General features: G+C 40.3%; 1 protein-coding gene across 1 annotated transcript in view; it reads left to right on the forward strand.

Annotated features, from left to right (window-relative positions):
• Positions 1-15,077, forward strand: part of UST (uronyl 2-sulfotransferase) — a 168,283-nt gene that overhangs the window by 121,182 nt on the left and 32,024 nt on the right. Inside the window, exon 6 of the mRNA XM_075708146.1 lies at positions 13,988-14,085. Within this exon, the coding sequence (XP_075564261.1) occupies positions 13,988-14,085 (98 nt within the window). The remainder of the gene's footprint in view (positions 1-13,987; positions 14,086-15,077) is intronic.

Raw genomic sequence — 15,077 nt, forward strand, 5'->3', positions numbered from 1 at the left:
AAAGGTAATTCCATCTTTCAGAATAGGCAGTAGACCTTCTATGTCCGTTGAGAAAATATGTGGTCCATGAACTGTTTCAAGGTAGGGAAATTCTCCCTTGAAGTAAAAGCAGCGTTCACTTCTGATTTTTATTCTAAGCATTCTTTTCTTTTTGATGTTGTCGACTAGTATTTTCAAAGCTCGTATATCAATAGTTGCTATACATAAAAACAAACAAAAAACCCTACCAAAAGCACTCAACAAAGGGTGTTCAGCTTATTATTTGTTGTTACAAGACTCTGGAAAATGGACTACCATTGTTTCAGCAAAGCTGCCTACTGCTCAGTGAATTATTGAAACACATTCTAGTCAGGTTACCTTGAACACAACTTTTTCCTATGAACTCTGATCCAAGCAAAGCCAGCCACTATTCATAACTGAGCTTGTCAAGAGTAATTTCCTTTTTCTTGGGGAAAAATCCACTAACTGGTGGCAAATAGGAAACTTTCCATGGTGAATATGGATTGCTAAATGGGGGGGGGGGGGGTGGTGTTTAGAAATTAATTTTCTGTTCTCTTTAAAAGGAAAAAACAAAACTAAATTGCTCATCAATGGTTGAAGGAAAAAAATAAAACAAAATTTCTTCAAAATGTGTTCCAAAGAGATGATATCTTTGATAAACAGAGAGGAAAAAAAGATTTTACACTTTTCCCCCGCTTCTAGCAGAGTTATTAACCTCCGTGATTTTATAATTGATCTTGGTATTCGCTGTGCTTTTTGAAGCCGTAGCACCTGAGATGAGGGGATCGAGAGATTCTGGGTTTCTGTGTGGGGAGGGAGGTGTGGTTTTGTTTTTCATAGTTGTAGAAAAGAACTTCAGCAGATGACTCAAGGTTCAAAAAAATAGAAAAAGAGGCAAATAGGAACATTCATTATGCCTCTGAACTTTGTAATTTTTAGGAGTTTTTAAATACTTGGAGTTGTCAATACAGTGATAGTCTTGTCAAACTGAAATCAATATGTTTGTTCCATTTTGTGGCTGCTATTCAGAATGGCAGTGCTACACATGATGCAAAGTATTAGTAATTTTCCAGAAAAACATTCGAGCTGTTCAGCAGGGGGAAGATTGTAACTAGGGAAATTAGATAGGGGCAGCAGAGCAGAAACCATCCCCAGTTGCAGCAGCAGGGAAGCCACATGCAAGAGCAGTGTGGTTTTCTTCTCTGCTTTGTGGCTTCTTTTTCATTTCAGCCCTGAGAGATGAAGGAAGATATTCAAAGTCTGTCGATGCTGGGCAGAAGGCTGATAAGAAAGCAGAATTAACGCACAACTCGCACTTCTAGCTCTTTTCTCACCATTCAAGAGGCTGGTGGTAAAGTGCCACCACAAATGTGGTTGCAAGGGGACATAAAAGATGTTTAGACCTTGCTGCTATGAGGAAGCCGCTTATTTTTTCTTAAAAGTCAGTACTGTGCTTTTAAGATTTATCATCTAACTTAAAAAAAATGGGCAAGACGGAAGAAATTTATAACCTGTACTGTATGATGATCATCATATATTTTCTCTTTTTTTACTGGAGAGGTCAGCAGCAGGTTTATTTTTCTTTTTTGCTAGGCAGTGTACTTGATGTGACTGTATTATTTCAGGTGCACATCACAAGCTGTTGGATACAGTCCCTTTCCCTTTAGCGTCAGTGAAAGGGAATTGTATCACTGGAATTCACGACAGCAGATAGTCCAAGCTATAACTGAGCAGTATGTTGAAATAAAACTTTTAAGATGCATCAGCTAGCCAGTGTTTGTTTTCTTTAGTGAAAATTTTGTTACATCTACAGATGAGAGAAGCTTAATAATTGAAAGAAATACTGCTTTACTGAAGCCTGCAATAATTTTTTTAGATTTATAGTGGCATATCTTCCCTTCTCCATGTATATAATCTTTTATTTTGAAGATTTATATTGAAGAAGGTAAACATTTTCCTCCCTAACTCTTGTCACCTGAAGTTCTGTAAAAACATATGCAAATGGAATGACCCCTCTTGTTTGGTTTGCCTGTCTTGATGGGATGTATGAAAGCAATAATATTTAATGCTCATTGCCAATGAAATTAACTTCCTTTTGGCTCATGGATTGCTTCTCTCTGATAACATCTTTAACATACAGACCTCTGATATTTGTTTTAATATGTCTCTTTTAAACATTTGTATTGTTAAAACTATTTTTTGTGGACCTCTGCTAAAAACAGTGTAATGCTAGCTTCAAGATGTTGTGGCATTCATAGAACTTAAATGTGTTGCTGTTAGTATATGTGTGTTTGAGGTTTGGGCTAGAATCTGCTGAGCATAATTTCTGTGCATGCAGTCAAGCTTTGAAGGAATGAGAACATTTGACCTGGGAAAGAAGATGTGAGAAAAATGTGAACTACAGAAATGTCTCATTATTAAAATAGGCTTTCCTCTGTTGTAGCAACGAAGCAATATTTTGAAACATTTCAATCCCCTGACATCTGTGCAAATGACATTGTGTCATATGTAAAGTTGTTAACTTTCTGCATTAAGCCTTTCTTGAGACATGAGCACCGTCCAGCCCAGCTGGGGAAGACAGTGCAAGCTGGGGAGAGGCTAAAGGGTTGCTTCCCCTCCAGTGTTCTCCCAGCTTCTGATGTTCTTCAGCTTACCAATTTCCTGAGCCAGACATTGTTTCCATATCTGTGTTTAATAGTCCTTGATAGACCTTCCTTCTATGAATATATCTCTTTCCTTTTTTTAAATTATTCTTCTGGGTTTGTTTTGTTTTGTTTTGTTTTTTTAAACCCAGTTACACCTTTGTCATCCTGAGTATCCTGTTGCAAGGACCTATGCATTTACCAGCACTGAATTTCTTCCAGCATTTTATTGCCTAATCAGCATTATAGGGTCCTTGAACCCTCCTTGAGGTCAGATTTCTGATCTGCTCTCATTAATATTCCCTGGAAGATTTGCTACTTCACTCTTAACCCTTCTTTGTTATGCACAAGGGATGTCTCAGCACAGATGCTGTGCAGCCCTACTCAGTGTCTCGTTTCACTAAGAAAAATAGCCATTTTATTCCTGTCCTTAGCTTCCTGTCCTTTATCAGACTCTCCTCTATTCCCCACCCCTGCCACCCCCCCCCTTTTCAGAATTTAGGAATGCAGGACTGCATTTATCACATCTTTACTGACTGAATCAAAGACCTGTTGGAAGTTAGAGAGGCACAGCTTTCTTTGCTGACGTTGATTCTTCCCCTTGCTGGTTGTGTCCTTCATTATAGCGTCGTCTAATACTAGCTGGTTCTGGCAACCTTCTGTTCATTTTATCCATTTCTTCTAAAGCATCTTTGACTGTCACTTCAGTTCGAGACTGTTTTTTTTCCCTGACTTATGCCCTCCCTAGAAGGCCCTTTTCTGTTTGTGAAAGTATCCCAGATCTCCTGTGGTATTTTTCATGACATGATTTTTCATTCTGAGCAATCTGTAATGGGTATCTCTCCTCAGTTGTGAGCAGGACTTGCTCTCAATCCAGGACATGCTGAGTCTTAGTCTTATAGTGTGCTTGGCTGGCCAGCAAGGCTTTTGACATTAACACAGTGGTGTATTAGAGAGGTGATAATCTGCAGTTTATACAATGATTTCCTTTGTATCTTCTCCAATTTGTTTTTTAAAAAATGTGTAGCACAAATGGTTTCTGGGATCCAGCATTTCAAGTCAAACAGAAGATGCTGGGTTCCAGGAGCCAGAGACATGAAATTATTCCTTAATAATTCTCTTGTTCAGATGAGGACTTACATAAGGCATCAGCAGGGTCTTTTCTGCTTTACTTGGAGCTGAAAAAGCCTAAGTTAAAAAGTGGTCTGTTTTAGGACTTCTAAGAAATGGAAGAGAGTCCAGAAGACAGTCTTAAAAAGGAAATACTGTAGAGAAATGTAAATCTTCAGATGAGTAAAATTGTGCTACGAAGTAGATGTCGTGCATTTATTCCTTGTGTTCATCAATATTAAGACAAAAGGAGTTTCCCTAAATTACATTAAGGTGTTTTTGTATTGGGTACTAGTAAAGGTTTTCTGACCATAGGAGCAGTAAAGCACTGATAGAAATTAGGGCGGATATGAACATTTTTATCAACACATTGGACAAATGGCAACCCTAGTTTAGATAAACTTGGTTCTCTCTCTTAGCAAAGGATGGACTAAAATGTTTCTCAACGCCCTGGCTCTTCTGTAGTAGCCTTTCTTGCCAGGACAGGCAGCAGCCAGGGCTGCGCTGCATCGCCAGGTATGGCAAGACCACCCTGCCAGGAGGACCCTTGCCCGCCCGCTGCATCCCTGTCCACTTCCAGCCTGCTGACTTCAGCCCTGTAGTCAGCTCCAGGCTGAGGCTGTCATCTGTCAAAGAATGACTTTATCTGTGCTCCAGAACTACCTTTGGTAAGCGTAAATTGTTGGATGTGTCTGTTGACTCGCTGCTTTTCTCACAGGCATCTGTTGGCTAGGGTCCAGCAGTGCTGCATTAGGGAGGGCTGAGAAACCCTTGAGGTGGAGGGTATTTCCTGCTTGGCGTTTGCAGAATTGAATATATGCCATCCCTAATTGACTTTATTAAGGGTCATCATCGGAGCAGAGTAGTTTTCCAGGTTCTTTTATGAAGAGGTGTTAGTAAACAGAATTAACAGATGTACTGTCTCCCTGCTGTTAGTTGCCACTGGGATTCATTCTTGATTGCAGTATAATGGTCTGTATTTTTGGTCTTCCCTGGATCTGTGCCCTCTGTAACAGGATGGTTAGTTAATGCTTATACACTTCTTCCAGCTGGCAGGCACTCCCCCTTTTTTTGGCATAATTTCTTTCTATTTTTTTCATACATTTCCCATACTAAGACAGTTGAAGGTGAAAAATACAAAAGCGATGGAAAAGAAAGAATTAGAAGGTCCCTACTTACAACTATGAAGTGATTCCATTCTAATTGGTAAAACTGGTCTTTGGCAAATTACTACTATCATTTCTGAGAAAAGATAAGAGAGAAATATATCCACCTATGTATTTTCTCAATGTTGTGCATCATTATTGGGATCTGCAAATGTGTTTAATGTTTGTCACATCTAAATAGCATTGTGGGCATAGTTCATTGTCTCTGCTATGTTAATGCCAGCAAAAGTTTGTATGTGAATGAATAATTTATGCCTGCACTAAATAAAAATGTAGACTGTTAGCAGAAGACGCTGTTTTGTTAGCTGCAGCTTCACTTGCTAAGATGCCAGGAAGAAGAGCTGAATACATTGCTGGCAGAAAAGCTAGGCAAATTAGCTCAGCCAAGAGTCCATCAAAAAGAAAAAAGTGGGAATTAAACTTGGCAGCCTATTTGCTTATGTGGTCTGGGGGAAAAAATGAAAAACATGTATTTTGCCAGAAAAAAGTGGAAAGTCAATTCAAAGGAAAAAAAAAATCAAGGAAATTATGCTGATGTAAAGACAGCACAAACTGAATGTAAGCAAGCCATAGGCTACCCTAGGTTGGCTTTAAAAAGTCAAGTTTCCTCCTTAGAGCACAATTAAAAGAAGACTTAACTGAACCAGCCTTCATATTCATATCCTAACATTTGAAAATACTTTTATCTTTTTGTCCAGATTTTCATAATAGAATTTTTTCTTGAATAATTGTACTCTTACAGTACAGGCTTTTCTAATCAAAGAAAAAATATCTCATACTATGAAACAAAATGACGTTTCATTAACTTGCAAGTATAGCCTACCGATGCAGTTACTCAGGAAAAGTATCGAGGAGAGGAATAGAAGATGTACATATTCCTCTTTATACTATCCCTGCTAATACTTAGGTTTGATCTCAAGTCATCAATAGTTGCAAAAGGTTCTGTAAGCTTCCCATCCCCTCTCTCAAATGCAGCATTACTGTGCCACCCTGGAGCGTGTGAAATAGAAATGTTTAGTATAAGTCTATAAGCTGTCCTTGTAACCATAGGTGAAGAAGGCTTAGCAGAAAGCTGTGGGGAGTTACGGCATTGCTGCTGCTCAGTGGTGCGGTTTGGTGGTATGCTTTGCACACCCCAAAAAAATGGGGCAGCGAGGAGGTGACCATACGTGTTGTCTCAATTAAAGGCATTTTCATCTGTGAGAACAGCAGTCATACCACACATAGATAACAGCAGACATATCTACTCAAACCTTTAAGTTTGGATGCTGGTTTGGGTGCAGAGGTAAGTTCAGTTTCAATCTAAACATGTTAATTTGTGAAAACTCATTCCCTGGAGATGAAACTGAAAAAAAACCCCTATTTCTAGGCTTTCCAAGGTTTTATCACAAGTACCAGGAATACTTTTAATTTTATTTTCTCAAGTCAACTAAGAGCACTTGCAGGCAGCTCCCTCTACCCTTTCTGAAGATGGCTGATGGACTTCCCCCTGCCTGGAGGGAAGGAGAGCTGTCTGGCCTGTCTTCTCCATCCATTGGGTCTCTGAGCTGGAGACTCAGAAGAGGAAATTGTAGCAGTCCTGCTCATGAGAGAGAGTGCCATGCTAGAGAATGAACAAAAATTCTTCTTTTCCTTTAATTTTATTTAAACATTGGAGAACTAGGGTTCTTTTCAAGTTTCTAAAGTGCATTTTTCTTTAAAGAAAGATTTTTGTCAAAGCACAGACCTTTTATGTTCCCTACTTTTGTAATACGTTTTTTTCTTGTATACATGGTTGACTGGCTTCAAACCAACATACTGGTGTGACTTGCTGCCCAGACCGCTAATGCCAGAGAGGGAGCTCGCCCTCAAAGAGGGAACAAAATGTCTTTGGAGCCTTTTGGCTTGCAGTAGCCTAGCTAGACAGAAAGGCTGATACGGAGAAGAGCTGAAGTGTGGGCACTTGAACATTGCCTCTGTCCTGTAGCTGGCTGTTGTTTCCCCAGAACAACTGTGTATGTGGTAACTTCTCATAGGAGTCCTCTCAAAAATAGGCCAGCGAATAATCAGGGAAATCTAGCAGGGTCCAATCCTCCCAGTTGTCCTCATTGTTTCCCGGGGACTCCCTGGGGGCTTTCTGCAAGATGCCAGGTTGGCCTTGGTAGCCCCTGGCTACTGACAGCATGCTGCCACCACCTCTCGGTCCCCAGGACTTCTGTTTGCCTGTGTGAAAGCCAGTCATCCGCAAGAGAGAGACCTTGTAGCTCGTAGGTAAACACCCCCATGTGTCAAAGCAAGTGGTTGACTAATTTTGCTGACAGAAGTGTTGGTTGTAGCAAGCATCTGAAGAATTGGAAAAGAGGGGAAGGCAAGAGAGTCTGTTTCCAGATAATAAGTGAAAAATTACAGGGGGGGGGAGGGGGGGGCGGAACCTCAACACATTTATAAGAGCACATTGCTTTGTTTTACAGGACAGCTTCTGTTTTGAACTAACCTTTAAATAATATGGCTGGAAGACAGCAGTTTGAATCAAATGAGCTGGCTCTATGGGGTGCTTTTGCTCATCCAACACACTACTGCTAGGAGTCCTTGAGACGTTTTAAAGAATATTCTTCTGTTCTCCTGCCTAGGCTGTTACACAGTCTCCTTCTCTAGTGGTGCGCTGGGCCTTACAGAAATACAGATGATGAGAAGCATCTTTTTTTCTCTTCATTCTCTAGTTGCTTTTGGTGTTGCCTTTTATCAAATACATGATTTAGCTGAAGGCAAAGAGCATTTTGTTGAAGAAATGATAATGAGGGTTTTCTGGGAATTTAAGAGATCAAGGACTTTTTTTTTTTTTTTTTAAAAAGCATATTTCAACTCCTGACAAATAGGTGGAGGAAGGGAACTTGAATACCTGCAAGAGTGTGAAATGTCTGTGCAGCCTTTCAGGAGCTGTACAAAAGCATTCAGAAGTGTATCTCTTCAAAAACAGACATGCCAAGCGAGAAAGAGTTGAAAGGAATATTATCTGTGACTGAAAACTAGTTTTAAAATGCAAGCCTCAGCTCAGCTTTCAAATGTAGTGTTCATCAAAGGTAAAGCAGCATACCTCTTGGCCTTTAAGCAGGAAAGCCATGGTGAAGCCATCTTGAAGAGGTCATCTTTGGGGAGCACAGCCCAAGCTCTTTGAGCGTCCCAGGCACTTCCCTGTTTTGTGCTCCAGTCCCCAAAATCCTGTCACTGGCCTCTATCTGCCATAGCATCTGTCTTCATAGGGCAGACCTAAATCTGTTGCGTGGACCCACCGGAGGATTGGCCTCACCGGATGCCTCTGGTAGATGTAGTCTTCTCTTTCGCAGCAGCTAAGATCCTTGTTGCTCCTCTTCAGGATGAAATGTGAGGCCCACCTCTGCTGTCTCATAAGTAACTACCCGAGGTCTGCCAGGTAGCTAAAAAGACAGGAGAAGTCCTTGGCACCTGTGGATTTTGCAGTGCCACAGATGAAGATGCTGGGACCGTGGGTGACTCTTGCGGCGGTGGCAGTATTCAGGGACAGGCAGTGCCGGGGTGAAATGGCCACGCGCTTGGGTGACTGTTTCCCAGTCATTCCCACAGCAATGACGGTGGTGGCAAAATGACTAAAAGAAAAGAACAGGGCAACTGAAGTCATTAAATGTGGCCTGCGCTGCTCCAAGGGGGATGTGCCCTGCACAGCTGGAGTGCGGCGGTGCTGCGGTGGCATCACCACGTTTCTGTGAGTGAGCCTCATGTTGTTCACTCTTCTGGTAGAAGACCAGAAGGCGATGGAGGGAAAGAAAAGGGTTTCTATTGCTTTTTGAGCTGGCAGAAGCTGCACAGGAGTGAAGGTGCCATCGCAGCTGGTGCAAGGGGGCGTTTGGGGACAGAAACATGTGTTTTGGCTAGCTAGATCAGCTCTGACATCTCATGGAGCTTCTCCCGGAAGTACCCACTGCTTGCTCCGCAGCCTGCCACTGCTGTCCCAATCTCCCGAGGACCATCATCCCACCCTGTCCAGCATAATCCACCCCACCTGGCAGCCCTCCTTGGAGGGGCTTGGTACCACAATATCATGAGCTAGGAAACACTTGGCTTCGGCTGTGTTGGCAGTACTGGTTTGGGAAGTGATGCCCAGCACCTGCCCACCCCATAGCAATCTGCTGCCAGTGCCGTTAGCATAGGCATGAACAAGTACCAAATGCCTCCAGAATTTGAAAGAAACAGGTCATCTTGCTGCTGTGTGGCTCTAGTTATGCAAGTACTTGATTGAGATTGAATGAAAACACTAAATATCATGTGAAGAAGTAAACTCTCTGATTAGGGTTAAAAATATATTGCATTATAGTTTATTTTCCATAAAAATATGTTAAAAAATTGTGGTCCTAAGTAAGATTTACTAAGTCATGTTATGTTTATATTTGAAAACTTCCATGCCAACTATACCTTGACTTTTCAATGTCTTTCTGCAGCCTTACAAAGTAGGAAGTTGCGCTTTTCCTTCTTCCATTTCATATTTACACTCGCGAGCCCTTTTCTGAGCTGTCATGTTTACATTTTCTTCCCCATCACCCTATGGCCACCCAGAGCTCCCTAGCTGGGGTCAGAGAAAGCGGCGGATTTTTTTTTTTTTCAGCGTGGTTATATTTAGTTCAAATGATGCAACGTTGTCCTCACGTTGTAATGGTCAGTTTGACCTCTTTACAAACACCAAGCAAGTATGTGAGAAAACATTTACAAGCCGCGAGAGGATTCCTGGGGACTCTCAGCAGAGCAGAAGAATTTTCCTTGGCTGGCGACGGTGAGGACTAGACTGCACCGCTGACTGTAGCGGCGTATGAAGAACAGCATTGTAAGCAGGAGAGGTCACCGTAGACTGGGCTCACTCACTGGTTTTCCACATCATTTTATTTCATTTCCTTTTATGGAAACTTGAAAGGTATTTATTTAGGTTGCTGCTTCCTCTGTAGCCTTCATGACACACCTCAACTTCATGTCTGCAACCTTCAGACTTAAGTAAGGAGCATGCACTGTGGCTGGGCTGTAAGCAGAGTCTTCTGGTTTCACAGAAGTTGCAGTATCCCACGAGGGCAGGGCATGGAATGGCAACATGTTGTATTTTTCATTTTGATTGTGAGAAAAAGGCTATTTTTATGGCTTCCCATAGATTAATGGACTATTAACGGAAAAATATTTGCAAGGCATGTATGTATTTGAGTTTACGATTCTTCATTTTAAATTGTTGGGGGTGCTGAGAATTGTCATATATCCATGGCAGAATCTGGTGTTTCTTGTAATTTTTGGTTGAGACACTGAGGCTCAAGAAATAGGGAATGCTTTGAAGCCAAAGCATTATTTCTTTTTTTAAAAAATTTAGGTGTTCCTTCTACTGGACAAAAAAAGTTATTTCCCCCGGTACTCTTAGGATTTTATATTAGGAGGAGAAAAAAAATCAAAGTCTCAATCTAAGGTCACGTCTTCTTGTATATGGTACAGTATTTGCAATGACTTAAAGGTATTAAGTAAATTGTTTATTGTTCTACAAAAAATGCTTTAAAGTTTGCTCTTTTTGTGATAGCATCAAAATTCCCGAAGGAATTTTATATCCTTGAAATATTTTTAATCATGTGCTGACTTCCTCTTATGACATGTATGAACTCACTATGGCAAATAAAACAGTTCATTTGTTATTAACTTTAAAAAATATATATTAATAACAAACCTTTGGTATATTTCTGGTAGATCAGTAGTCTGGCTTGTTGACAGATTAATCGATTAGGGCACGTTGTAATTTTTATATGAAAGACAATTTTACGAAAGAAGGAAGTAGGCATTACCAATTTACCATTTCAGCCAGAATTGTAACAATAGAAAAATACAGTACTATTAAAAAGAAAGATCGTTTCTGTTGTTACTTGTAGCCCCAGGGCTAGTTCCTGGGCGTCCCTCTGCCCTGCTAGAGACAGAAGCCCAGCAGGACGTGAGCAGTGTGGATTGTAGCGAGGAGCTGCGGAATAAAATAAAATTCCTCTTTCTTTATTGTGGAGGGATATGATCAAAGTAGCTCCATTTCTTTCTTTCTGTATCTTTCTCAGCTGTGTTTGAGTAATATTTTTTTACAAGGCTCCTCCAGTGATTTAAATGAGCAAGGCTGTCATCTGTTGCCTTGCAATTTTTTTGTCTTGCATAAAAACCTTTCTGCCCTGAAAGATCTGTGTCCTGCTGGGAAAACATGCTCTTACTGGGAAATGTAACATTAATGCTGCTTGGGCTAACAGAATAACACTGCCTAGAATAATGAAATTTTACCTTAGCTTTTCATGCTCAGAAAAAACAGAAATTCCTGTAAGTCCTGCTAGCAACGGAAGCGCAGCTTCCTTCAGCTGTGTTTAAGTTTTGTAATGACTAGCACACCTCAGGCCGACCTTTCTTTCGCCCACCTCTTGGTTAAAAACTGTGATTTCACATCTCATGGAGCTGCATAATTACCATCAAGTAAAATCCTCTCTGAGGGGATGGATGGTGGCTGCTGATTTATTTCACAAATTATGAATACATTAAAACAGGAAAGGCAAGCAGGTGCTGCAAATGCATCAGGACCCTCCAGCGGCTACAGTGCGGATCACAGCAGTGGTGGTAAACAGAGACTGGAAAGGGGCAGTGCTTTTACCACAGAGTAAACCTGGTGCTTCTGATGTCAGGAATGTGAAACGTGTGCAAAAAATTGTAGGTTCCTATGAAAGCATACCTGGTGTTTATCTTAAACCTTGAGTGCGTCAACAAGGAGCGGGGAAGATTTTTCTCTCTCATCCTTTTGCATTGCTTCCACAAATCAAATTTGAAGGGAATTGCCACTTGATAGTTTAGATGAGTCCTGGTTGTTTCAGTGATCCTACAGCAGTTTACCCTAAAAAGAAATACTAAAAATCTCTTTTTGACTAAATATAATCTGTTCACTTGTTAAAGCTGCAGGATTTTCCATGTGAATTTACATTGCTTTTATTGCATGGATGTTTCTCCTGCCATATTAATCAAATACTGCTTTCAGAAGGATAAGAAGGTCCCTGTTACGCTTCTGGATTGGGTATTGATACTTATTTATCTTGGGGGATTTATTCTGACTCACTGTATTTGTGATTCTTGCAAAGAAATAATAAGTTTCTTTGTTGTGAGTTAACATCCCTTCACCTTTGTATAGGAGTGAGAAAGGAGGAACAGCTCTTGGTTGGGTGTTACTAATGATTTTCAAATGTTACATAAGTTGTTCTGCCTTCTAATTAATCCATTAATCAAGTGGAAGCTGGCTTGGACATAATTTAAAGTATTGCTAGGACAGTATTTCCAATTTTTTTAAATCCAAGCAATTTATGAATTCATTGCAGGTCTCTGCAGGTTCTTATGAAAACTGAAAATAAGTATCCCTGAAAACGTCTCTGATAGTGTCTATAGTAAGAGCACAATAAACCTTTTAAGAACTGCAATTTTTAATTCATGTTAAAAAGCCCAACTATCGGGATGGTAGGAGGGACACATTGGCTGTGCCACCTTACTCTGCCACCAGTAGATTTCTTAGTAATCATAGCATTGAGAATGGGGGGCTGGGTAGCTTCAGCTCAGAGCCTTGAATGTCAAAATTCAGGTCTTGACCATAAATGTTCTGCTACGTATTTAAGGCAAGCCCTTCTCAGTATGCTTGAATTCACTGGGGGGAGCAGGGTAGATGGGTTGTTTGTATCCCAGTTGGCAATTTTTATGTTGTTTTCTTTGATGGTTCCTCACCATGTGATTTACTTCCCAGCCCAGGATCTTCTAATGTGCTTATCAAATCTGATTTACATAAGTGTAAGACAGAGGAGGAAACAGGAATGTGCTTTAAAGGGCTTACGGACCCAAATGTGACAGTAATGAAGTTAGGCATGAGGGCTGAAGTTCTGGGAAGAGCTTTTCTGCGCCGAGGTGCCAGATGCAGATGCTGAGGCTGGAGGCCTGTACCCCATGCTGCCCTGGGAGAGCAGGGGATGCTCTCCGTGCCTCCTGTGCTGCCAAGCACGTCCGTCTTGTGGAGGACGTGTTGCCCACTGAAGTGTTCTCTATCGCATTTTATTTCCTTGATGAAGTATGGATTTGATCAGTCATTGGTTTGATATTGATGTGTATCAAGCCTATTGCATTATAAAAGCACATGTATTTAAATAGGAGTGAAGATTGGTCTGGCAAAGATGAGATGCTTTCATCTTTGCTTATGTTGTCTTGCACTTTTTTTTTTTTTTCCCCCCTGTATGTCTCTTTGGAGTCAGTGGGTCTGCTTGCAGAGTAAGGGTCTGTTAGACTAGATAAGGATAGTGGAATTCAATCCCACTTGCAGGTACATTTATTATTGCACTAGAGTAAAGCTAGAAATGAATACAGTTCCTCAGGGTTCAGTAGCTATGCCTAGTTTTTGAAAAATGATAAATAGCTCCTAATTAGATGAGCGATAAATCAAGAAAATGATAAATACTTTCTAATAAGCCCTTTTCTCAGTGAAGCTTTACACAATAGACTCAATTCTGAACATCTGAGGAATGTAGAGAATTGTAATCAAAAGTGATGTATGTTTTTATATCAAGAGTAAGCTGTGCAAATTGCAGCTTACATTTGCTCATTCCAGTCATTGAATGAAGCAGAATTAAAAAAAATAATTGTTGTCTCAATTTGATTTATTCTGGCTGCTTCAGGTTTCCCCCAGGGTGTATTTAGAAGAAAGAAGAGTCTCAAAATAATGTCCTGAATATTTTAAATATAACTCAATATGAAAGTTGATCCATGTGTCCTGCTTTGAATCATGCAGTAATCTCAATATAATAATCGTGTTATTTGCAGCAAGAAAAAAAAAATTGGTTTTTTGCATCACTTCCCCCCTGCCCCAAAACTTTCTAATGATATTTAGAAGTCGATAAATTGACTGGTAGATGACTTTTAAGGTATTTGGTATAGCTTCAGCACAATTCTTTGACTCTGAGATGACTATATAAAGTATGAGATAAAATAGAGAAAGGAAAATGAAGTATTCAACCTTTCTTTTATTTTTTTTCCTTTCTTCCCCCACAGGATATTAATGTATGTATCCTTGAAAACTACCCTGAATGTTCCAACCCCAGGTTATTTTACATCATACCGTATTTCTGTGGACAGCATCCAAGATGCAGGTAAATATATACAAGGTATCCCAATGTGTTCAGCAATAGCTATTGCCAACATTTTGTTGGAAAATAAAGAGGCAACAGTTATTTGAAGTACAAGAGAAAAGTGTAAGTACAATGTAGCACTGTATGTGGTAACAGCATGCATATATTTTAGAGTAAGGAGAGTAATGCAAATGTAGTACTATTCTTTTTTCTTGATTTAATACTTGAATAATTCATCAAATCTGGATGCATTTATGTCGATTTTTCTTTTCTGGGTTGGCAAGGTGAGAATGGCAGTGACCGTATGTGCTTGTTACTCATTTTACCTGCACTGCAATTTTGTAATACATGTTTTAGCTTTGCTCAGATGCTTGTATCAGGTCTATATCTGAGGAATTCCAGGTTTCTATGTCCGTGTAAAAAATAGTAATCATTCTTAAGACTATGTAAAGTGCAGCCTTCTGCTGCTGTAATTGAACTAGTTCATTTTTAATGTGTCTATGCCATTCCAGATTCATTACTTCATTTTCGTTACACTTTTTTTTTCTTAATGTATTTTGGCCTCATTTGCAAATGCTTATGTTTGCACACTTAACTTGTATATGTGAGTAATCCCATTAACAGTGACATGTCTGAATGCTTTCACAACATATCTCTATGGGGTTTCTGAGCAGTATATTGAAGTGCTGTTTTGTAGCTTGTTACAGATGTGTCTCCTGGCATGCCTTTGCACTTCCTTCAACTGCTTCCTAGTGTCATAAGAAGCTGCACAAAGGAGGCTCGTAGTATTTGTTAGGACACTCTGCTCTTCCAGAAAATGGACTGATGCAAAGAAGGTGGTAGGGAATGAAAAACCTGCTCCAAGTCTGCTCTAGTGGGAGTGTAAAGCAATAAGCTTTTCTGCATGTCATCAGAAGAGCTTCTGACAAACGTTGGAAGTTCACTATCATGTAGAATTTGCAATAGCCTGATGGAAGTCAGGGAAGAGGTGTGATCTCCAGCTCCTCTCAGGT

This window comes from Pelecanus crispus, chromosome 3 (genome assembly GCF_030463565.1).
Source record: "Pelecanus crispus isolate bPelCri1 chromosome 3, bPelCri1.pri, whole genome shotgun sequence".
NCBI lineage: Eukaryota > Metazoa > Chordata > Aves > Pelecaniformes > Pelecanidae > Pelecanus > Pelecanus crispus.